This window comes from Chanodichthys erythropterus, chromosome 21 (genome assembly GCF_024489055.1).
Source record: "Chanodichthys erythropterus isolate Z2021 chromosome 21, ASM2448905v1, whole genome shotgun sequence".
NCBI lineage: Eukaryota > Metazoa > Chordata > Actinopteri > Cypriniformes > Xenocyprididae > Chanodichthys > Chanodichthys erythropterus.
Window position 1 is genome coordinate 17,956,512 of NC_090241.1, and position 22,979 is coordinate 17,979,490.

Consider the following 22,979-nt stretch of genomic DNA (forward strand, 5'->3'; position numbering starts at 1 on the left):
ACTGCACAAATCGTGCAAACTACTGAAAACATTATAAACTGTTACCTAGAAGTAAACAACTGTAGTCTAGGCATAAGTCAGCCACGACGCTGAGAATATAGTTACCTTTATGGAATAATCCACTAATGTCTTGAGATACAATCTGAACTAATATTCTCAGTTGCACGTGCAATCGTGCATGTCGCCTTCGGAAACCGAAAATCTCGTAACACCGGTCAATTTAATGGCCCAATGAAAAGCAATGAAAACCAGGACATTTTCATCACTTTATAAAAAACAACCAGGATGGCCAGGACAAGACATGAAAACAGGACATGTCCTGGGAAAACAGGACGTTTGGTCACCCTACTATTGGTTGCTAAGCGTCTAGCCCTTATCATTCTAACAGTGAATTGTTTTGGACTGTACACATTTGGCACCCCAATGCTGGGTTAACACAGCAAAAGTGGTGCTAACCCTTCTCCAGAACAGGTTTTCATAACCTTGGGTAAAAAAACAGACTAACCTCACTTCTAAATTACAAGTGTGAAATGTTCCTTTACCCGGGTGTTAAAAACAGGGTTTAGAACGATAATAACCCAGAGTTAAGCGCAGTTTAAAAAGCCCTTGTGTGTCTGTTCACATACTTCCTGCTCCCAGTGTGTAGAGAACATTTTGACTTCATTCTATCATCAATACTTTTTGACTTTGGAATTGTAATTCTATGTTCTACTTACTCTTTGCATCCCAGGAAGGGGCAAACATCAATAAATCACTCACTACCCTGGGAAAAGTAATTTCAGCTCTGGCTGAGGTGGTAAGTGTTTTGTTTTGCTTTGAGCCTTGAGGATGTTTGATGATTTATTATTTTCTACATAAAAAGTTCAATGCGTGTCAGTTTAATCACCTGCAATTTATTTTATCACTTATTTTTGCAGGATTCTGGCTCAAACAAGGTATAACACTGTTGATTATTTCCATCAGTCTTTCTGTCTGTCTGTCTGTCTGTTAGTATATAATATACTATTACATACAAAAGTTTGGGGTCAGTAGGATTTTTTTTTTTTTTAATTAATACTTTTATTCAGGACACACAGTAAATTGATCAAAAGTGACAGTAAAGACATTTAAAATGTTACAAAATATTTCCATCAAATAAATGCTGATCTTTTGAATTAAGAGAATTCTCAAAGAATCCTGACATTTTTGTAACACATTTTAGACAAAAATATTAAGCAGCACAGCTGTTTTCAACATTGATAACAAATATTTTGTCATCTTCAAATCAGCATATTAGAATAATTTATGAAGGATAATGTGACAATGAAGACTGACGTAATGGGTGCTGAAAATTCTGCTATGCCATCACAGGAATAAATTATAATTATAATATTATAATATTATTATAATTAAATTATAATAATATTCCACAATATTATTGCTTGTATATTATATTTATTTTGATTGAATAAATGCATCCTTGGTTATTTAAAAAATAACAAATAAATATAACAAATCTTTCCAACCCCAAACTTTATAATATAATATAATATAATATAATATAATATAATATAATATAATATAATATAATATAATATAATATAATATAATATAATATAATATAATATAATATAATATAATATAATATAATATAATATAATATAATATAATATAATATAATAATTTTCTTATCTGCACAGAACAAAAAGAAGAAGAAAGTGGAAAGTTTTATTCCTTACAGGGATTCGGTACTGACCTGGCTACTGAGAGAGAACCTTGGTATGTATCAAAAGTGTTCTTTTGCATGAAACAGGATGATAATGTATTCTCACCCTTGAAACACTTGACCTTTTGACCTCGTACAGGTGGCAACTCTCGCACTGCAATGGTGGCCGCTCTAAGTCCAGCTGACATCAACTATGATGAAACCCTCAGCACTCTCAGGTATTCTGTCTCACTAGTTTTATCCATTTTTCTCTCTGTCTGAGGCTGGTTTGAGCTGGTTAATGAGCTGACAGGTACAGCAGTATGTTGCATAATGAGAATGTTCCCGTTCCCTCTCCACACACCTGCCTCCCACTTCAAACGCCCTTCAAAGATGCTGGTGTGCAGTAACACTGCTGAAAAGAGTAATTGGGCACCTATCAGAAGTGTGTGTATGCAGTAGAGCAGAATGTCTCTTTAAAGTGACTTCTTTTTTCATTATACTGTATGGATATATATAATGTAATGATAGCCAAAAGAAAAGCAGCATTGTTAAAGCACAATTTTGTACATATATTACCTCTTGTATATTCTTCTTTACCATTTGAAGTGAAGACACTCTATAACAGTTTTGTGTGTTATGCAGGTATGCAGATAGGGCTAAACAGATCCGTTGTAATGCTGTGATCAATGAAGATCCTAATAACCGTCTGGTGCGTGAACTGAAAGAAGAGGTGGGACGTCTGAAGGACCTCCTCTATGCCCAGGGCCTGGGTGACATCATTGAGAGTAAGACCATTTGTTTTTTATCTGCTCTGATACCACCTTCTTTTCATTATCAGTATTTCATCAGACAATTAACGTGACACATTGACCGCTATGTTTTTTTATGGTACTGAAACATGTTTTCCTGCAAATGTTTTATTGTTCTGTTCCAAATCCTAGTAAGCTGTCTTCAAAACAGCATTTTAAGGCACCACAGATGGCAAAGGCTATTAAAAAAAGTAGGCAACTTATGTAGACTGCTTTCTAAGATTTTGGTTCATATTTTAAGGAAGCGTGTATCCTAGAGGTGAAACACTGGGGGGAAAAAATCCAAGGTGGTGGATGTATAAAACAGATATGTTGATTTCAATATATGCAAGTTATATTGTAATGTTACAATGGATTTACCTAATATTTGTGTGTGCTAATGAATTTTTATGTTTTTAGAGTATCAAGCTTTTAGCTTAGCAACATCATGCTAACATTAAATGTTATTTAAATCAGTGCTACTTGTGTGTCGCATGAAGTTGCTGTCAACATAATCTGTGTCTGAAATCTCTTACTATATAATACAGTAGGTAATACTTTTGGTTTTAAACTTACTTGACAACCATCAAAAAAGTTCTAGGCCTACAGTTGTGGTCAGAATTATTGGCACCCTTGGTAAATATGATCAAAGATGACTGTAAAAATAAATCTGCATTGTTTATCTTTTGATCTTTAATTCATAAAATTAGCAAAAATCTAACCTTTCATTGAAGGAAAAGAACTGAAAGTGGGGGGAAAATCACATTATGAAATAAATGTTTTTCTCCAAAACACGTTGGCCACAATTATTGGCACCCTTTTATTCAATACTTTTTGCAACCTCCTTTTGCCAAGATAACAGCTCTGAGTCTTCACCTATAATGCCTGATGAGTTTAGAGAACACCTGACAAGAGATCAGAGACCATTCCTTCATGCAGAATCTCTCCAGATCCTTCAGATTCCCAGCTCCATGCTGGTGCTTATTCTCTTCATTTCACTAATTTTCTTTAGGGTTCAGGTCAGGAACTGGGACGGCCATGGCAGAAGCTTTATTTTGTGCTCAGTGACACATTTTTGTGTTGGTTTTGATGTTTGTTTTGCTGCATTGTCCTGCTGGAAGATCCAGCCACTGCCCATTAATGGATTTCTAGCAGAAGTGGTCAGGTTTTCATTTTTTATCTGTTAGTATTTGATAGAATCCATGATGCCATGTATCTGAATAAAATGTCCAGGACCTCCAGCAGAAAAACAGGCCCACAACATTAAAGATCCAGCAGTATATTTAACCGTGGGCATGGGGTACTTTTTATCCATGTGTGCACCAAACCCATCTGGTGAGTTTGCTGCCAAAAAGCTCTTTTTTTTTTTTTTTTTTTTTTTCATCTGACCATAGAAGCCGGTCCCTTTTGAAGTTCCAGTCGTGTCTGACAACTGAATATACTGGAGATTGTTTCTGGATGAGAGCAGAGGTGCTGTTTGATCATTTTTTAGACTTTCTGAGACTCAAGACTCAACTAATCTCTGTAATTCTCCAGCTGTGATCCTTGGAGAGTCTTTGACCACTCAAACTATCCTCCTCACCACGCACTAGGACGATTTAGACACGTCCTCTTCCAGGCAGATTTGTAACATCTTTAGTTGATTGGAATTGATAGTGGAAATGCTATTTTCTTACAGCCACTTTCTATTTTGTGAAACTAAACAATCTTTTGCTGCACATCAGAACTATATTCTTTGGTTTTACTCATTGTGATGAATGATTAAGGGAATTTGGCCTTTGTGTTTCCTCATGTTTATACTGCTGTGGAACAGGAAGTCATGGCTGGACAATATCATGTTCATGATCACCCTGGTGTACTAAAAAATATAAATATGAATGAGAATATACTTCAGAAATATTTTACTACAATAATTGTGGCCCACGTGTTTTGGAGAAAAACATTTACTTAATTTATTTCCCCCCCTACACCCACCACTTTCACTTCTTTTCTTTCAATGAAAGGTTAGATTTTTGCTAATATTATTAATTAAAGCTCAAAAGGATAAACAATGCAGATTTATTTTTACAGTCATTTTTGATCATATTTACCAAGGGTGCCTATAATTCAGACCACAACTACATATAGAATGAATGTGTGTGTGTAGTATGAAATTTGGACATACTACATCACATGACCTACAGCGTCAGTTATCTCGCTACACTCTCATTCACAAATCCATATTTGAATTGCATGTTTGAAAGCATGGATAGTGTTCGAAATTGGTCATTTTGAGATTCCATGATGTTCTCTTAGAAGGCAGCTGCCTATGTAGGTTGTAGACAGCAAGGTAGCTGGCTAGGTTTTGGAACAGAGCTTATGTCTCTATAAGAGATGGAAGAGAGTTGCAAAGACAATCATGCATGGTAAAATTAACACATACACACACACACCACGCATTAAGATGTCCACTATTTAAAAAAAAACCTCTTGATTCACTGGGTCCTCTTCTCTTCCCTGTGCACTCCTAACTCTATTTCTGTTTCTTCTAATCACTCGTTTCTTTTCTCATCCTATCGTCTCTTGATGGTGATCCCAGCGGGGAAATGCCTTAGAACAGACGATCTGGAGTCCAGCCCTCTGGGTTTGGTACAATTCTGTGTCAAGTGACTTTTAAAAGTCTAGTTTAGACTCAGAATTTCCTATGAGCTCTTATTCTTTTTGTGTCGAACAATGAGTCTCACTTTCCTCTCTTTTTTTTTTTCTGTATTATTCTGTATATATAATTTTTTCTATATTATTCTCTTACTCTTGTTTCTTCTTTGTCATTCTCTCAGCGTTTCGGGGGCCAGTTGAAGATTTTGCTGGTTTGAAATGTGTGTTTCTTGGGCTTTATCTCACTCTCTTTTCTACGCTTTTGCAGTTTTTATGGATAAAGCAGATCTCTGCAGCATCAGGGTCCATTCATGGGTTTGAGAGAAAATTCATATTCTCTCAACATACAAAAATCATATCAGAGCCATATTCATGTCATAATATCCTATGAAAGCCATAAATGTTTGTCTGTTAAGCTATCAAACTATTTCTCTGTTTAGGTGTAGTTGTTAATATTTTAACCAGCTTTTATAATTGCTGATATATTAAATACCATTATATACTGTAAATGCTAAATATTAATATATTTGCTATTTATATAGGATCTAATATATTAATACTTATAAATATTATAGATATTATAGAGTTAGGATAGTATTAGGAAAGTTCCTTTTGTAATAGACAAACATAATATAGCCTTCTAATAATCTAAATGATTATTACCAAAATGCCATTTTTGGAATGGCATTTTGTTGATATATGGTGATTATTTGGCAGTTGCTTTTTTTTTTTCTAACCCTGGTTGCTGGTGTGATTTCTGAGCTGAAAGCTGCTTTATCTAGTCTGGTGCTGCAGGGCTGTGTGTTCTCCCTCTCTCTCTTTCTCACTCCCTCTTTTTCGTTATCGTTCTCCTTTGGCTTGCAATGCAGATTGGGATAAATGTGATGTCGCACTTATGAGCTAATTGATCTCACTCATCCACTCATCTGTCATACAAGTTAATGTTCTTCAGCTGCCATTTCCTATGCTTTTCATTTAAAAAGAATGAAAAGATTTAATAATTAATGCATAGGAATTGTGTCTTAATGCTGAAATCAGTGGATCCCAAAGTGTCTGCACACTTTAGCCACACTTAAATGTCTAAATGATAGTATCAAACTATCTGCATCTAGAGTGTGTTACTTTTCTTTACAATAAATGGTGTAAATATATTTTGTAATCTAATGCAAGGAAATTCATTCATTTTTATGTGACTTGCATCTGAATACTTTTTGGACACAGTATGCAAAAATCACACCATAATAGTAAAAACAAAAAATGCGACCTGTACTGTCAAAATGAGTCGGAATGCGCACAGGCTAATTTCGAGCCACAGGCAAAACAAGTAAAAAATGCAGGTTTTTACAAAAAAAGAGTTCATTAAGCTCTCGTCTAGCGATCCCAATGCTCCAAATAGCAATTAAACATCTAAAAGTATCTTTATTTGTGTGTTTTCTGAGAGGAGTACCTTTACTTTGTCCATGAAAAATGCAGTTTTTCTCAGCTAGCTTCTGGACGGATGGCGCTTCCCCTCAGCAAAGTTTGATATCATTTTAAAGTGCAGCATTCCAACTTTGTGAATATTCATAGCAAAAATCTGTCTTGGCGAGTATTCACGCAAACATTATCCGTTATGTTTTGAGTGAACGTTTGGTTAACTGTTGGAGAAAACATCATTATATTAGATCTGTGTGATACAGTAGGTCTTCATATATAGGCTGTCTGTTTCATTAATGTTAATCAAACAATGGTGGAATTATGGGGGGAAAAAAACAATGATTTCTTACTATAGATATGGGTTTTGACTTGGTTTGTGCCAAATTTGGTGCTATTACCAGGGATTTTAAGGTATGGTTTATTTTGTTTTGGATCCTTCAGAAAGATTTTTCTCAAAATTGACTTTGCTGACTCTATCGACTTCAAACAGGTGTAGCTCAGTCATTTTTTTTTAAGGTTTTTTAAAATAACTATTAATAATAATATATTTTTCATATAATATTTTTTGATATTTTGCTCATTGTGACTCAATTTGCCAGCATGGGTCACAAATGTAAGTTTCGTTTAATATACAGCATGCACTTAAATTTTCCAAGGAAATTAGGCTTGATATCTTCCAGTATTTTGCAGTGGGAGGGACTTATAGCAGATGTGTGTTTGAGTGACAGCTTGTGTTCTCTTTATGCAATGGCTGCCTGTTGCTAGCTGCAGCTTTTTAATGGCTGAAAATCAAACCTAAGCTTCTTAATGTCAGATGTAACTCAACTTACATTTAAAGCGATGAAGGTAGACAAGGAGAATTTGTGGCCTTGATCCTATCTCTTTTTGAGAAGACATAATCTAAAGATATGTCTGAAAAACCTGCAGTTGTTACATCAAGAATCTATTTCTGCCTGATCTAATCCATAATAATGTGCCAACAGTGATATAGATTCTATTCAGACAAAGAGTAAACAGAAATAATATCCTATTTGTACTATGGATAAATTGTCCATAAGTAATAAGTGGCTATATGCACATTCAGATCTGGGACTGGCCAGTCATGAAAAATATATTTAGTGCATTTTTGATCACATTTGCTCTGTGCGTGATGCAGCCATTATTCAAACCGAGATGGATGTAGTGAGGGGAAAAAAGCTTCATTAATCTCAAGCCATGACGGGAGGTTGCACGTATTGGCAGACAGCACTTCTTTGAGCATAAAGCATAAGCTAAAGTGCCTTTCTACAATGTGCATTATGCAATCCTCATATCAGCTGCTATATGCATAGAAATAGCGAATCTCCATCTTAGTTTGGTGTTTAGTCATCCGTCACCAGGGGCCACGTTTGTCACGTTTTACCCAAGATACTTGCCTCGTAGCTCTCTAAGGACTGTAGTAGCACAGAGTAAGCACTCTGTTGCCATAGCAGCACTGTCAGAGCTGAGAGATGTTATTGTGCCGAAGGTTACATAGACATTACAAAAACAAACTCTCTATAGAATATACGTTTATTTAGCCACTTATATCCTGTGTTACATTTCAGATGATATTAGCATAACTGTTCAGCTAGAAAGATATGATATTTAGTGGTTGGATAGGTGGATATCACATGAAATGCTGACAGTGTCTCTACTAAGTAAAACCAGTGGGAGGATATTTCCTGTGTGCAGCTCACAAGAGTTGTGAATGTTGTTTTTGTAAATGAGATGTAGGCTGTAAGTTATTTCACTGTCAAATGGATTTTATGAGTGTATAATAGAACTGGTAATGGAGGTTTTACTGTGGTCAGCGATGACGATCATTCTATTCAGTTAATGACGGTAATGACAGTCACTGGCTTTTAGCAGAAATATGAGCTCATTGCTAATGTTCAGATGTACTACAGTCAATATTTGCTTACATAAAGTGTATGTTAATTAGCATGAGAGATGGACCATTGCAGCCATGAACCTTGATTTACTTCCTGGTTGGTTGTGGGGGCGGGGCAATTCTTCTAGACAACATTTAATTGGATATAAATTTGTGTAGTGCAACATGAGTCATCAAAATTTTAAGTATGTTTTCCTGGAAGAAACGGACATTTGATTTTGACTTCATTAGCATACAGATAACCTCAAATCTATGCATATAAAAGCCACAAAACTCCACTTTTGATATCATGCTGTATTTGAAGGAATGGTTCACCCAGAAATGAAAATTCGGTTATCATTTACTCACCCTCATGTCGTTCCAAACTCATATGGTTTTCTTTCTTCTTTGGAACACAAAATAATACATTTTGAAAAAGGATTTAGCTGTTTTTGTCTGTATAACGAATGTCAATTGGGTTTCAAGGTCCAAAATACATATAAAGCTTGATTTGACTTTTATGAAGTTTTCTGAGGTGGCATGATCACTTGTATGATCTAACTGAAATTTAAGCCTTAATTCGCTGTCATACCAAAAAAAAAAAAAAAAAGTTGTTTAATGACATGCGAGAACCAATAAGGTTTGATGTTACTTGATGTTTGAGGTTCATGTCGCCATATTTGATGTAGTTTAAATCTAAGGTTTCATGTAGTAAATCAAGGCTTTAATTTGATCTGTTCATCAACAAATATAAGAAACTGGTGTCAAGTAACAGCCCAGATCAATGCATGCATGCCTGTTCAATATTTCAGACGTGGCTCTCAGGTTGCTGTCATTGGATGGTAGAGGTGTAATGCTTTAGTTGAATCCCGCAGTGTTACATTGCGCTTGAGATGGCTGGCGTGTCTCTGTGCTGCCGGGTGCCTGCGCTAGAGCACCTGTTTTATTTCTGCTTGTCTCCTTTACTGGGCTGTGACTGTCTGTTCTTTCTTTATATCTCGAGCGTTTTTCCTCTCATGTGAAATTTCTGGGTCTCTGAATTCAAATTTATTTCAAGCTACATGTCTTTTTCTGTCTTCTTTTCTCTACCTTTCCTTCCTTCTCATCCTTTTTTGTTTGCTTCTTTCTGAACTCTGTGTCTGTCACCCCCCTGCCCCCCCTCCTTCCACACCCCCCTGCACCTCTCCCCCCCCCCTTCCCCGACAGACATATCCGATTACAAGAACAATAACAATAGTGGCCAAGCTGTCAATCAAAGAGGTGATCTCTCCACAGTGACCAATGCTATGACGGGGATGAGCCCCTCTCCATCTCTCTCCGCCCTGTCCAGCCGGGCTGGTTCCATCAGCAGCCTGCACGATCGCATCATGTTCAGCCCAGGGAGCGAGGAAGCCATTGAGAGACTCAAGGTGACTGCCGTAAAATATAAAATCCTGACAATACTGACTGAAATCCTCCAAATATAAATCTGACAAATGTCTGCCTCCAGATATTAAGGGATCAGCTCTTGATTAAAGGAATCATTTCATAATTGTTTTTATAATTTTCACCCTTGTGACATTTTCAAAACACATTTGAATCAGCCAACCAATCAGGGCACATTGCGCTTTTCAAGAGGGCTTTATAGAAACTAAAACTAAACAGAGCATTACTGACCGTTATGAAAGAGATGTGCTGTAACAATGGAAAATATGTAAAAAAGAAAACAAAAGTGCTTTTTGAACATTCAAGCATGAAAACCTATTCTAGTAGACCCCAAAAACAAAATCAAGGTTTTGTAAAAGGGCATAATATGGCCTCTTTAATGGCTAATTGGCACTGCATCAACAGAAATTGAACAGTGGCAATATTTATGTAGTTTGCATATTTTGGAATGAGCTGTTTATGAGGCTTTGCTTTCATAAATAAAACTAAGCTAGTCTTTTTGGATTAGGGAGGGAGTTTTGATGTCTTAAACATACGGAATATTAGTACGTTTTCATGATATGATACCTTTAATACAATAAGTTACCTCAATAACTAACCCCAAAAGCTAAATTAATATTAACTGTCTAAAGATGTACATCTCACATTAAAGCTGCAGTCCGTTAAAATTATCCAAAATCAATTTTTGAGCAAGTACATAACCAGCTAGTGTTCAAAACTATCTCAAAATCTTAGCCTGATTCACAACGGTAAGCTTGTAATAATGTTTTCTAATTTGGGTGATACTGGTTTGTTTCCACTGGAAATTTGAGCATGCAGCCGTTCGTCTTTGCGTCATTATGTCACGTCTGTTTGCATAAAGGAGTCCCAGGTAGTAGGCTATATGGCATGTGAGGATCCTGCCGGCGGCGGATCATTTATAGCTGGAATAATTACATTTATCATTTTGATGGCGGATTATAATCCAGAAAGGTCCAAATGACAATCATCAGTGACAACTGGAGATTCACCCGTAGTCAAAAGCAAAAGACTTCGGACTGCGGAGTGGCTACAGAAATTGAAACCTACAGGTAACGCTAATACACACTAAATACACATAGTCATGCAATGCTGATGTTGTTAACATTCACAGTTTGAGAACAAAGTATAACAATAATAATAATTTGCTCAGTTTGACAGTTTTACCAAACTAAGCGATCGATTTAAACACTATTGGCAGCGCGATTTATTGTAATGTTTTTTTTATCAGTTGGTCAGAACAAAAGTGGCAGACATGTTACTTACCTCTTCAGATGACACTTTTTACGGTGAAAATTCTTATTTTGGTCATACTTCCAAGATATAGAATCTGTGATTCCCAAGTACAGCATCACCGATGATGTGGTGACTGACAGCAAACATTAGACATTAGATCCACGAACCATGTAAAGATGATAATTCCACAAATAACTGCTTTTGCAGGTTTCAAACAGAGATGGCGACAAAGAGGCAAAACTAACGGACTGCAGCTTTAATAAATCTTTTAAACTACTAAAACTTGGTGGCATATTTTAACTCAAATATGTTTATAATGCCAACTAGGAAACTGAGAAAATCATTGCTGAGCTCAATGAAACGTGGGAAGAGAAGCTTCGCCGTACAGAAGCCATCAGAATGGACAGGTTCGTTAAATGAAGCCTTATGTGATTGACAAGCAATTTTATGTTAATGTATAAGTTATGCTATTGTCACAAACATACACAATAAGTCTGAAAAACATCTAAATTGGTTTTCACAGAGAAGCACTGCTGGCCGAGATGGGTGTGGCCATGCGTGAGGATGGAGGAACTGTTGGAGTCTTTTCACCAAAGAAGGTAAAGCGATTATTAAGGCTGTAGGGAGAAACCGTATGCAGGTGGACCACATAAGGCTAATATGTTGTGTTCAAATAACTAAATAAGCCTGTGAATGTCTTTACGTTCCCCTTCATGAAGCCCTCACAGAGAAAACCTCAGCCCGTGTTTATAGACACTGTTGGGCTGTTCTCTCCCAATGAGGTTGGTTGCCATGGATACTGTGTGGTTGCATCTCGATCCTCTCAGACTGTTCTGATGTACCTCTGTGTGTTCTTTCCCCATCAGAGCTCTTTTAAACGCATCTGTGATCTTTATTTACGGATCTGTTGCTCATTACTGTCTGATGTGCTGCAATTCTTTCTAGTAAACTTTAAAGCAACTGCTGTATGAATGTACAGCAGTCTTCAGATCTCAAGCATCATGACCTATAAATGATGCTTTTAAAGGCTTTCCTGCCTGGAGTGTTACACTTTTGTGATATCTAAATCGAATCGCATGCATTTTGATGGATATCGCAGTTGAAATTTAGTGTAGCGTCTTATTTTCCTCTTTCCAAGGTCATATAAATACATTTTGAAAGTGCTCGCAAGGCAGTGCTGTGTTGTTCTTCTTCAAGCACTTTGGCTGGGGTTTAAACCATTTATTCCAAGTATTAAACATCTGCATTTAATTCAGCCCGAACTGTTTAATGCATAGACTCCAATTGAACTTTCTTTTGTAGATCATTTCAGTCTTTTGTGCCTCTTTTTGCCCCTATGATTCATAGTTTTTATAATGTTTGAAAATCTCCCATTGACTTCAGCATATTTAGCATTTGAAAATGTAACCATCAGTGATGAGACTATTTAAATATATCTCTGCTGAATTGCGATTGGTCTTATTTCTTGCATATGATTGCATACATATTGTGATTGGACTTTTTCATATATTTAAAGTAACCATGAAAACAAAATGGACTATTCTTATATTTTATGGAATATCGCAGTGTTTATTATAAATGATTTATCTGTGCACATCATTATTTGTGGGCGGGACAATAATCACTCCCCTCCAGCAACCTTTCACTCACATGAATCATTCCAATTGGATCCAATCAAATCTTGCCCTACATTTTGTCTAATTCAAGAAGCCACTTTCACTCAGAAATATTTCACAATAGGGAAGTAAAGTTCATGCCACATTTACACTGTACAGTAAAGGTATTCATTCTTGTATACATCTGACAGAAAATAAGATGTCTTCGCATCGTAATGACACCAGTGAAGCGACTTTAGCATTAACAAAGTCTAAACTTACCTGAAACTTTAAGACTAGCAATTTGCTGCCTTGCAAGCACTGGTATTTCCTTCTGGAAATACAAAAATAGTTGACCCTGTAAACTTTAAGTATTTTTTGGCCCTCATTACAGACACCCCACCTGGTGAACCTGAATGAAGATCCTTTGATGTCTGAATGTCTCCTATATTACATCAAAGATGGAATTACCAGGTTAGTGACAGTCCAAGCTTCTCCTTTTCCCCATTGTGCATATAAATCACACATGCCTCTGTTCAGTAGAATTGGCTCTATGGTGTCTTGATGTGTTGCTTTTCTCAGGGTGGGGAGAGAAGATGCCAGCAGCAGACAGGATATTGTTTTGAGTGGTCACTTCATCAAAGAGGAACACTGCACTTTCACGAGCACCACTGGACCTATGGGAGAAGGTTTGTTAATGATGCACCTACAAACACACATACTTGTACATGTATATGCCAAAGTCCTGATGGCTGTTCTTCCTGTTGTTTACAGCTGTCATTCTCGAGCCGTGTGAGGGAGCAGAAACATATGTAAATGGGAAGAGAGTAACAGAACCCACTGTTCTCAGATCAGGTTTGTTTTTACTTTTTCCCCTCACCTGCTACAATACTGTTCTAAGCATTTTGATTTGGTTCCTATTATTTATTTGTTTGTGCTGGTGTGTGATTGTGTGCATAGGTATGCCTGCATGCTTGTAATGATTTAAGATTTTATTTATTCATTGATTTATTAACTTATGATTTTTTTTATATTTATGATTTTATTTATAAATGTATGTATGGTTGTGTTTATTTACAATGTTTATTTAAACTTATTTGTGATTCAAAATATTATTTCAAAAATAATTATTTTATGCACATCTGTGCTGAATTAAAGGATGCCCCCTGTTACAAGATGTAAAATAATCTCTGATATCCCCAGAGTGTGTATGTTGAAGTTTTAGCTCAAAATACCCCACAGATCATCTATTATGCATGTTAAAATTGCCACTTTTTGGGTGTGATCAAAAACGCGCCGTTCTGAGTGTTCCTTTAAATAAAAATGAGCTGAAGTTCTCGGTCCAGAAGAGGGTGGAGTTTCAAGAACTCGTGCTCCGGCACACTGGCAACAACAAAACAGGACAATCCCATGCACCAAAAATGTCAGAAAGGGCGTTCATGTGCAACTAGGAAACTCTAGTTTATGATAATTCCGATACCACGTGAGAGCAGCATCAGTTGTGAAGTTATGGTATGAAGTTTGAGCATGAAGCATTGGTATTTGACCCATCTTTTAGAATCAACCTTTGTGAAAATCCAGCGTTGAACAGACCCTTGTTTGTGAAGCAGTTTTTATTTCTCCGTATTTACTGACAAATTATACTTTTGTAGGGAACCGAATCATTTTGGGCAAGAGCCATGTGTTCCGCTTCAACCATCCAGAGCAGGCTCGTCAGGAACGTGAGCGAACCCCCTGCTCTGAAACTCCAATGGAACCTGTAGACTGGGCCTTTGCTCAGAGAGAACTCCTGGAGAAACAGGGCATTGATATGAAACAGGAAATGGATCAGAGGTAACATGGAGGAAATTCATGAATAAGTTCAAGATGTGACGTTTGTGTTGTTAGACTCATTAGCTCTTTGTTTGTATAGACTGCAGGAGCTTGAGGATCAGTATCGTAAGGAGAGAGAAGAAGCCAACAATCTATTGGAGCAACAGAGATTAGTATGTGACATACAACATAAAGAGCTTATACAACTTGTTTCCTTTATGTTTCCTAATATGACCTTTTAATATGTCTTTTACAGGACTATGAGAGCAGGCTTGAAGCCTTGCAGAAGCAGGTAGATCGTTGTTACCCTGACGTAGCAGAGGAAGATGAAGAACCTGAGGAGGAAGGTGACTAGATTGTGAATGGAAAATGTTTATTTTATAAATAATCAAAATGAGCCCGTTTAAACACCTGCATCTTGTGTTCAATCTCTTTTATCCATAGTGCAATGGACTGAGAGGGAGACAGAACTGGCATTGTGGGCTTTCCGTAAATGGAGATGTTATCAGTTTACATCTCTTAGAGACCTACTTTGGGGCAATGCCATCTTCCTCAAGGAAGCCAATGCCATTAGCGTTGAGCTAAAGAAGAAGGTGAAAGCTTTGGAAATACAGTACCAGAAAGAACTGCATTCACTCTGCTGAAGCTACTGTATAAAATAGGACAACATCATAACTGATTGAGCCTTATGTCGCTTACAGGTTCAGTTTCAGTTCGTGTTACTGACGGACACACTTTACTCTCCACTTCCGCCTGACCTGCTACCACCCGAGGCAGCAAAAGACAGGGAGAAGAGCCCGTTCCCTCGCACCATTGTAGCTGTAGAAGTTCAAGATCAGAAAAATGGAGCCACACATTACTGGACCCTGGAGAAGCTCAGGTAATTTTTGCATATTTTTTTTTCCATATTGTTTCTTCGACAATGGAAATGGCCCTGTGGACCTTGTGAATAAACTACTTTAAAGCATACTTTTCACAGACACACTAAGTAGTTAATTTGTCTACTGTCAATATCCAACAGTGGACATAAAGTGGTAATTTCCACAACATTTCAAATTTCTGGTTTGTTTGATATCTTAAACCTTTTTGGAATAAAAAGCCCAACTCATTTGTTTTGACAAGGCTAATTTTATAGCTAGCATTTTAACCCAGCAACACTTCAAGTCACATTGGGTTTCACAGTGTATCCATGATTTACATTATAAATGATGTATAATGCTGCCCCCTGCAGGCAGAGGTTGGATCTGATGAGGGAGATGTATGATCGTGCTGCTGAGGTGCCCAACAATGCCCTTGAAGACTGTGACAGTGTGCTGACTGGAGGCGATCCGTTCTACGACCGATTTCCCTGGTTCCGTCTGGTTGGAAGGTGAGTTTTAAGGTTACTTCAGAGCATGGCTATACAGACCCACTGGTGTTCAGTACAGAATGCCTCTGCTATCTCTGACTGCCATCAGATAAAGACCACACTATCAACAACATTCCTGTCAGATTATTCTCATCAAACTACACTAGTATTAGAATGGCCTATTGAAAGACAATTCACTTCTGTTATGCAGAACAGAATAAGAAATTCTAGTTGAGTTTGTGTACTTGTAATAGTAGAGCATATTGCAGGGCAAAACAACAGCTGGAAAGAGTAATAAAAAGAGTGGTTAAAAGCTGATCTCTACAGGATATATGTAATATTACTTATTCCTCTGAGGAATAAGTCCAGAATTATTGCCCACACACTTTTTAAGAGTGCAAGTTTTTTGATGCTGCTTTATTCAGAAGAGCATGAAATTGATTTTCCATGCACTTCCAAATTAGGTCACACGCTTCCCTTTGCCCTGTCTACTTCTGAGCTGAGTGACTTACTCTTAATCTTGCTTTTACTATATCTTAAAAGATCACACTAAAGTCAAAATTATGTCATCGTTTGCTCACTTTCATGTTGTTCTAAACCCATCTTACCTTCTTTCTTCTGTGGAACACGAAAGGAGAGATTTTTTAAAATGTACTGGTTGCTCTTTTCCACACAATTACAGTAACGACTGTATTGGTTGTTGTTTTGCTGCTATACTGTATGATTTCGGAAAACCTGGAATAGTGAATGGACTGCTTGTACTTTCATGGTGTTTTTTTGTCATTGTACTTACCAGTCCCCATCCTTTTTCACTTTCATTGAACATAAGGAACAAAAAGGCTGATATTTACAAATAGGTATTTTTCAAAAGTACAATTTTTGTGTTTCAAAAAGGCGATACAGGTTTAGAACTACATGATGATGACTACGTTATGACAGAATTTATTTTTTTGAGTGAACTATGTCTATAAAATGTACATTACCATTCAAATGTTTGGGGTCAGTACGATTTTTTTAAGTTTTTGAAATGAGTCTCTTATGCTCAGCAAGGAAATAATTAAAAACGCTAATACTGTGAAATAATATTCTCACAATGTAAAATAAATGTTTTCTATTCTAAAATGTAGGCTAATTTATTCCTGTGATGACAAAGAAGAATTTTCAGCAGCAGTTATTCCAGTCTTCAGTGTCACATGATCCTTCAGAAATCACTCTAATATGCTGATTTGGTGCTTAAGAAACATTTATAATTATTGGCGATGTTAAAAATAGTTGTGCTGCTTAGAAAATTATCAATTTTTTCAGGATTTTTTGATGAATACAAAGTTCATAAGAACAATATTTGAAATAGAAATCTTTTGTAACATTATCAATGTCTTTACTATCACTTCTGATCAATTTGCTGAATAAAAACTATTAATTTCTTTAAAAAATAATCTTACTGACCCCATACTTTTAAAAGTTAGTGTAATATTGGACATTCTTAACAGAATCCTGTTACAGGGGCTGCTGTTCAAATGTTTTTTAGGTTCTGTATGTCTTTAATGTCCATTACCCAGGCCTGTTGGCCTATTAAAAATCTTTACTTACCCACTTGCGAGCAAAAACAATTAAATAGACAGATGGCCCCCTCATACTAACTGGGCTCCCGTGTCTTTGGCTACACCAGAAAACTCCTTTTCTCCACATGCCTTAGTGAGCAAGCGAGCGACCCTAACTCCTCCCCCACCCCCTCTGAGCCCACATCAACCTCTGAACTCACTGAGCTGGTCCAGTCATGGACGGACAAGAAGGTGGGGACAGAGTTGGATGACTTGGACGATGATTCCTTATTGGATGACACATGCTCGGATTTTGAAGAGGAGGAGGGGGAGGATGATGATGATGTGGATGATGATGATGATGATGAGGGAGAGCTCTGCAGAAGCTTCGGCAAGGCTGAGGACCCGTTTTACGATCGCTCACCATTGTTCAGTGTATTGGGAAGGTTGGTGAGGTTTCAGGAGCATGCTGGGAAAGGAAACTAGCTCTTTCACACTGAGACTGGGTTGTTGTACAACACTGACTTTTAAACATTATATGTACACAGCACTCACACAAACATATACATAGGCCTGTAGACACACACACACACGAGACATTTTTGCAGAGATGATATAACTACACTCAAATTTATAGGCAAACACACACCTATACCTACAGTATATATACAGTGATATATATAAAAGATTTGTAAGATATGTAAGATATTTGCTTACATGGTATGACTACACTCACATTTAAAGACAAACACATACCTGAAAAATGGCCATACATACAGTATGCAAAAAGGATGATGGTGTATACACACAATGAGATTGCTTGAGTTTATTTTCAGTTTCTGTTGGTGACATGCACTGTAGTTTAGAATAAATTTAATGTATAATCGCTGGGAGTCTCTTTTGAGTGGGCTTGGAAATTGAGAAATATAAAAGTAGACACAAATTAGATGGTTATTGACCTACAGTGTGAGTAAATAGCTATGAAATAAATGGACATGGGAGAATGGTTGAGTATTATTTTCTATTTTATATTGAGATCTTTGCGGATTGCTGAGTTTGGTGTTTTGGTCAATGACATGATAAATGTCAGGGTGGTACAGATGTCCTGAAGTTAAAACAAAATGAAGTACTAAACTTGAAAAGAAAATCTAATAATAATAATAATATAAATTATAAACATTTTATAGAATTCAAAGTAGTTTGGTGCAATATATAATTTAAAAAACAAACAAACAGTGAATCTGTTCAACTTTTTCCAACAAATTAAAGTCATGTGGTGCGACCAAGATACAGAAATAAAACAGGAAATGATATCATAGAGAGGACTCCTGCAAACCCTCATGACTGTATCTCCTAAAAAGTCTCCTAAAATGTTAATTCAGGTTGTAAAATCTCATGTGATGCATCTCCCCAAAAAACATATATGATATGATATTATATGATATGATATTCATGATAATTTATATTTGTCCAAAAATAATTTTTACCTCAAAAAATATATTTGAAAACAGTTTTTTTTTTTTTTTTTTTTTTTCATTTTCCTTATCTTGACACTTTTTTTTTCAGTAGCTATGTTTCCATCCATAGATGCACAAAATGGAATATCACATAAAACATCATGTTCAAGAGAACAAAATTGTAATTTCCTGGGAAATAAAATTGGAAATTGCTGCAATCGGGAAAGCCACTGTTGCTTTTTTTTTCTTATATAATAAATGACTTGCACCTCATAGTGTGCAGATGAAACAATTAACGCTGTCATGTTGACTTGCGTTCGGATGCCTGGTGCTTGGCAACTCGTATGAGACAGTTCTGAGAAGTAATTATAAACAACCATTTTGGCTCAGGCATTTCAGAATGATTAAACCAACATTTGAGATGCTGTGCAATGAAATTGGTCAGCTGATTAGTCCAGTTAACCAATCACATTTCCTTTTGAGGCAAAGTCACGTGAGTGTTTTGTTGCACATCAATGGATCTATCTGGTAAATGTGATTGTTTCCATTGTACAAACCCGATTCCAAAAAAATTGGGACACTGTACAAATTGTGAATAAAAAAGGAATGCAAATTTACAAATCTCATAAACTTATATTTTGTTCACAATAGAATATAGATAACATATCAAATGTTGAAAGTGAAACATTTTGAAATGTAATGCCAAATAGTGGCTCATTTTGGATTTCATGAGAGCTACACATTCCAAAAAAGTTGGGACAGGTAGCAATAAGAAGCCGGAAAAGTTAAATGTACATATATGGAACAGCTGGAGGACCAATTTGCAACTTAGTAGGTCAATTGGCAACATGATTGGGTATAAAAAGAGCCTCTCAGAGTGGCAGTGTCTCTCAGAAGTCAAGATGGGCAGAGGATCATCAATTCCCCCAGTGCTGCGGCGAAAATAGTGGAGCAATATCAGAAAGGAGTTTCTCAAAGAAAAATTACAAAGAGTTTGAAGTTATGATCATCTACAGTGCATAATATCATCCAAAGATTCAGAGAATCTGGAACAATCTCAAAGGGTCAAGGCCGGAAAACCATTCTGGATGCCTGTGATCTTCGGGCCCTTAGACGGCACTGCATCACATACAGGAATGCTACTGTAATGGAAATCACAACATGGACTCAGGAATACTTCCAGAAAACATTGTCGGTGAACACAATCCACTCTGCCATTCGCTGTTGCCGGCTAAAACTCTATAGGTCAAAAAAGAAGCCATATCTAAACATGGTCCAGAAGCGCAGGCGTTTTCTCTGGGTCAAGGCTCATTTAAAATGGACTGTGGCAAAGTGGAAAACTGTTCTGTGGTCAGACGAATAAAAATTTGAAGTTCTTTTTGGAAAACTGGGACACCATGTCATCCGGACTAAAAAGGACAAGGACAACCCAAGTTGTTATCAGCGCTCAGTTCAGAACCCTGCATCTCTGATTGTATGGAGTTGCATGAGTGTGTGTGGCATAAGCAGCTTACACATCTGGAAAGGCACCATCAATGCTGAAAGGTATATCCAAGTTCTAGAACAACATACGCTCCCATCCAGACGTCGTCTCTTTCAGGGAAGACCTTGCATTTTCCAACATGACAATGCCAGACCACATACTGCATCAATTACAACATCATGGCTGCGTAGAAGAAGAATCCGGGTACTGAAATGGCCAGCCTGCAGTCCAGATCTTTCACCCATAGAAAACATTTGGCACATCATAAAGAGGAAGATGCGACAAAGAAGACCTAAGACAGTTGAGCAACTAGAAGCCTGTATTAGACAAGAATGGGACAACGTTCCTATTCCTAAACTTGAGCAACTTGTCTCCTCAGTCCCCAGATGTTTGCAGACTGTTATAAAAAGAAGGGATGCCACACAGTGGTAAACATGGCCTTGTCCCAACTTTTTTGAGATGTGTTGATGCCATGAAATTTAAAATCAACTTATTTTCCCCTTAAAATGATACATTTTCTCAGTTTAAACATTTGGTCTATCATCTATGTTGTATTAATAATAAAATATTGAAATTGCCTTCTGTTTTTATTCACAATTTGTACAGTGTCACAACTGTTTTGGAATCAGGTTTGTAGTTAATGCTCTTGTCTTCTTATCGGATAAAAAGATTATCCACCTCAACAGAGTGCATACGTTTTCTTACGTGCGTTTCTAGAATTTATGCGTATCTTGGCTTTCCATCCATTGTTTTTAAATGCGATATCCCAAAATTCACATAAAAATAGGTGGATGGATACATAGCTTCTAGTTAATCTGTTTGTGACCTTATTGAGATCTCTTGAGGAGATGTGAAATTACAAGGGTTTTGCTTGATCAGGAGACTTAAGCAAGTCTCCACTTGATTTCAATCTCATATAGGAGAAATCTTTAAGATATTAAAGAGATCTCTTCTGATTTGTCTTCCCTGTGGGAAGGATTCCTGGACTTTAGTCAGCATGTCTGGACTTTACCCTGTCTTCTCCCATTATCATACTACATTTGACTTTCATCTGATCGCTGCAGACACACACCTTGAGCTTCTGGGTTTCATTTCGACCTAATGATTGTGATAATTAAAAGCAGAATTGGCTGGCTGTCAGCAGCACCACCCAGCACAGCTATGGCTCTCGTGTCACGCCAAGGTCTGTGTCCCAGCTTTACATGCACCGCATCACTTCTTCAAAGGGGTCCGTCAGCTTTGAAGTGCTATCTCCAAACACTCATATTAGCTGTTTGTTTTGTGTACCGCAGAAACAAACAAGACCAGATTTTTGTTACATGGCTTGAATGTCTGATGAATGAGAAAAAGCTATTCATGTAATGACTTACTAATTGGTTCCCGTAATACAGCAGTTTGGTTACTTGGGGTGTTCACATATCTCAAGATGAAAGAGCTGGTTTCTAGCACAGCTGTCTCTCTTCTGGGCATGTGAGATCATATGCCGTATTTCGACCTTTTTTGTGAGATTTTACATGGAAACCTTTGATGAATCGGCTCACTCTTTTAAGTTGCGCTTGTGCAATGCACTGCACATCTGTGACAGTATGGCCGCTTTTTTGGTGTCTTATTTATCTTTATTTTTTGGTATTTGCTAATAGTGTTGTCTGTTCATGCTCACAGTGTCCAGTACTGACACATTTTATGTCACCGCTTCCACCTTTTTTTGTCATAAGCATGCTTTTTGTACCTCACCAAAACCCTTTTTTTTTTTTTTGTTCAGCACTACCGTTATTGTTCAGTGTCTACCCATTGAAGATGGGCAATGTAGTCCTTGACATCAGATGGATGGAAAACTGTTAATTATGAAAATCAACTATATATATATATATACTTTTTAAATGAAATGTCAATCTCTGGGTTTTGAAACATATAAACAGTCCTATTTCTGGTTTTGATCATGGATGTGTAGATTATCTAACACAAACTGTTCTTTTATATAGTCTGTGCTTTAGTAAAAATGTTTAAAATTATAAAGATATACAGATAATATAATAATAGCAGTATAACAGCAATTAACATTAAGTTTTAGAATGTTTTGTTCCAAAACATCTTGTGTGATTCAGTGAAAGCAAGAAAAGTGGATCTTTTGTGAAAAATTTACTTTTTGTTCAATGTTACAAACGTGCTTATTTGATTACAGTAGAAATAGTGTGGAATCTTAAGTATTTATTTTTCATTTCTATCTTTATCATCACTACTATTCAAATGTTTGGGGTCGGTAAGATATTTTAATGTTTTTGACATGATCCTTCAGAAATTATTCTTAAAATACTGATTTGGTGCTCAAGAAATATTTCTTAAATAAATCTCTCTGACTTCAATGATTTTGAACAGTAGTGTATATTACATTTTTCAAAATCCTTGATTTTTTTTAACAGTTTTAAATGAAAAAATAATCCCCAAATTTGTGATCTCGGATTTTTATTTCTGTATATTTGGTTAGGGTTTATCTTCACTTCTTCTTCACTTCCCATGCTCCTTAAACTCGCCCAAGATCTAAAATGTATAAACAGTTAAAAAATACTCACAGCTTCCTGTTTTATATGTATACTGTAAGGAATGTATCCTTTTATATGTATCCTGTAAGGAATATCATGTCCAGGGCC

General features: G+C 36.6%; 1 protein-coding gene across 8 annotated transcripts in view; it reads left to right on the forward strand.

The window, feature by feature from the left end:
- Window positions 1–22,979, forward strand: part of kif1aa (kinesin family member 1Aa) — a 79,346-nt gene that overhangs the window by 24,209 nt on the left and 32,158 nt on the right. For 7 of the 8 annotated variants that reach the window (XM_067372890.1, XM_067372891.1, XM_067372892.1 and 4 more), the window contains 17 exons: window positions 731–796; window positions 918–935; window positions 1,680–1,758; window positions 1,845–1,923; window positions 2,330–2,472; window positions 9,692–9,825; window positions 11,423–11,502; window positions 11,619–11,694; window positions 13,085–13,164; window positions 13,273–13,379; window positions 13,465–13,545; window positions 14,343–14,523; window positions 14,603–14,675; window positions 14,759–14,849; window positions 14,947–15,095; window positions 15,204–15,382; window positions 15,734–15,871. In XM_067372890.1, coding sequence (XP_067228991.1) covers window positions 731–796; window positions 918–935; window positions 1,680–1,758; window positions 1,845–1,923; window positions 2,330–2,472; window positions 9,692–9,825; window positions 11,423–11,502; window positions 11,619–11,694; window positions 13,085–13,164; window positions 13,273–13,379; window positions 13,465–13,545; window positions 14,343–14,523; window positions 14,603–14,675; window positions 14,759–14,849; window positions 14,947–15,095; window positions 15,204–15,382; window positions 15,734–15,871 — 1,754 coding nt within the window. Of the gene's footprint in view, window positions 1–730; window positions 797–917; window positions 936–1,679; window positions 1,759–1,844; window positions 1,924–2,329; window positions 2,473–5,306; window positions 5,331–9,691; window positions 9,826–11,422; window positions 11,503–11,618; window positions 11,695–13,084; window positions 13,165–13,272; window positions 13,380–13,464; window positions 13,546–14,342; window positions 14,524–14,602; window positions 14,676–14,758; window positions 14,850–14,946; window positions 15,096–15,203; window positions 15,383–15,733; window positions 15,872–22,979 lie in introns of those variants that run through there. The other variant, XM_067372897.1, reaches the window with a different exon arrangement.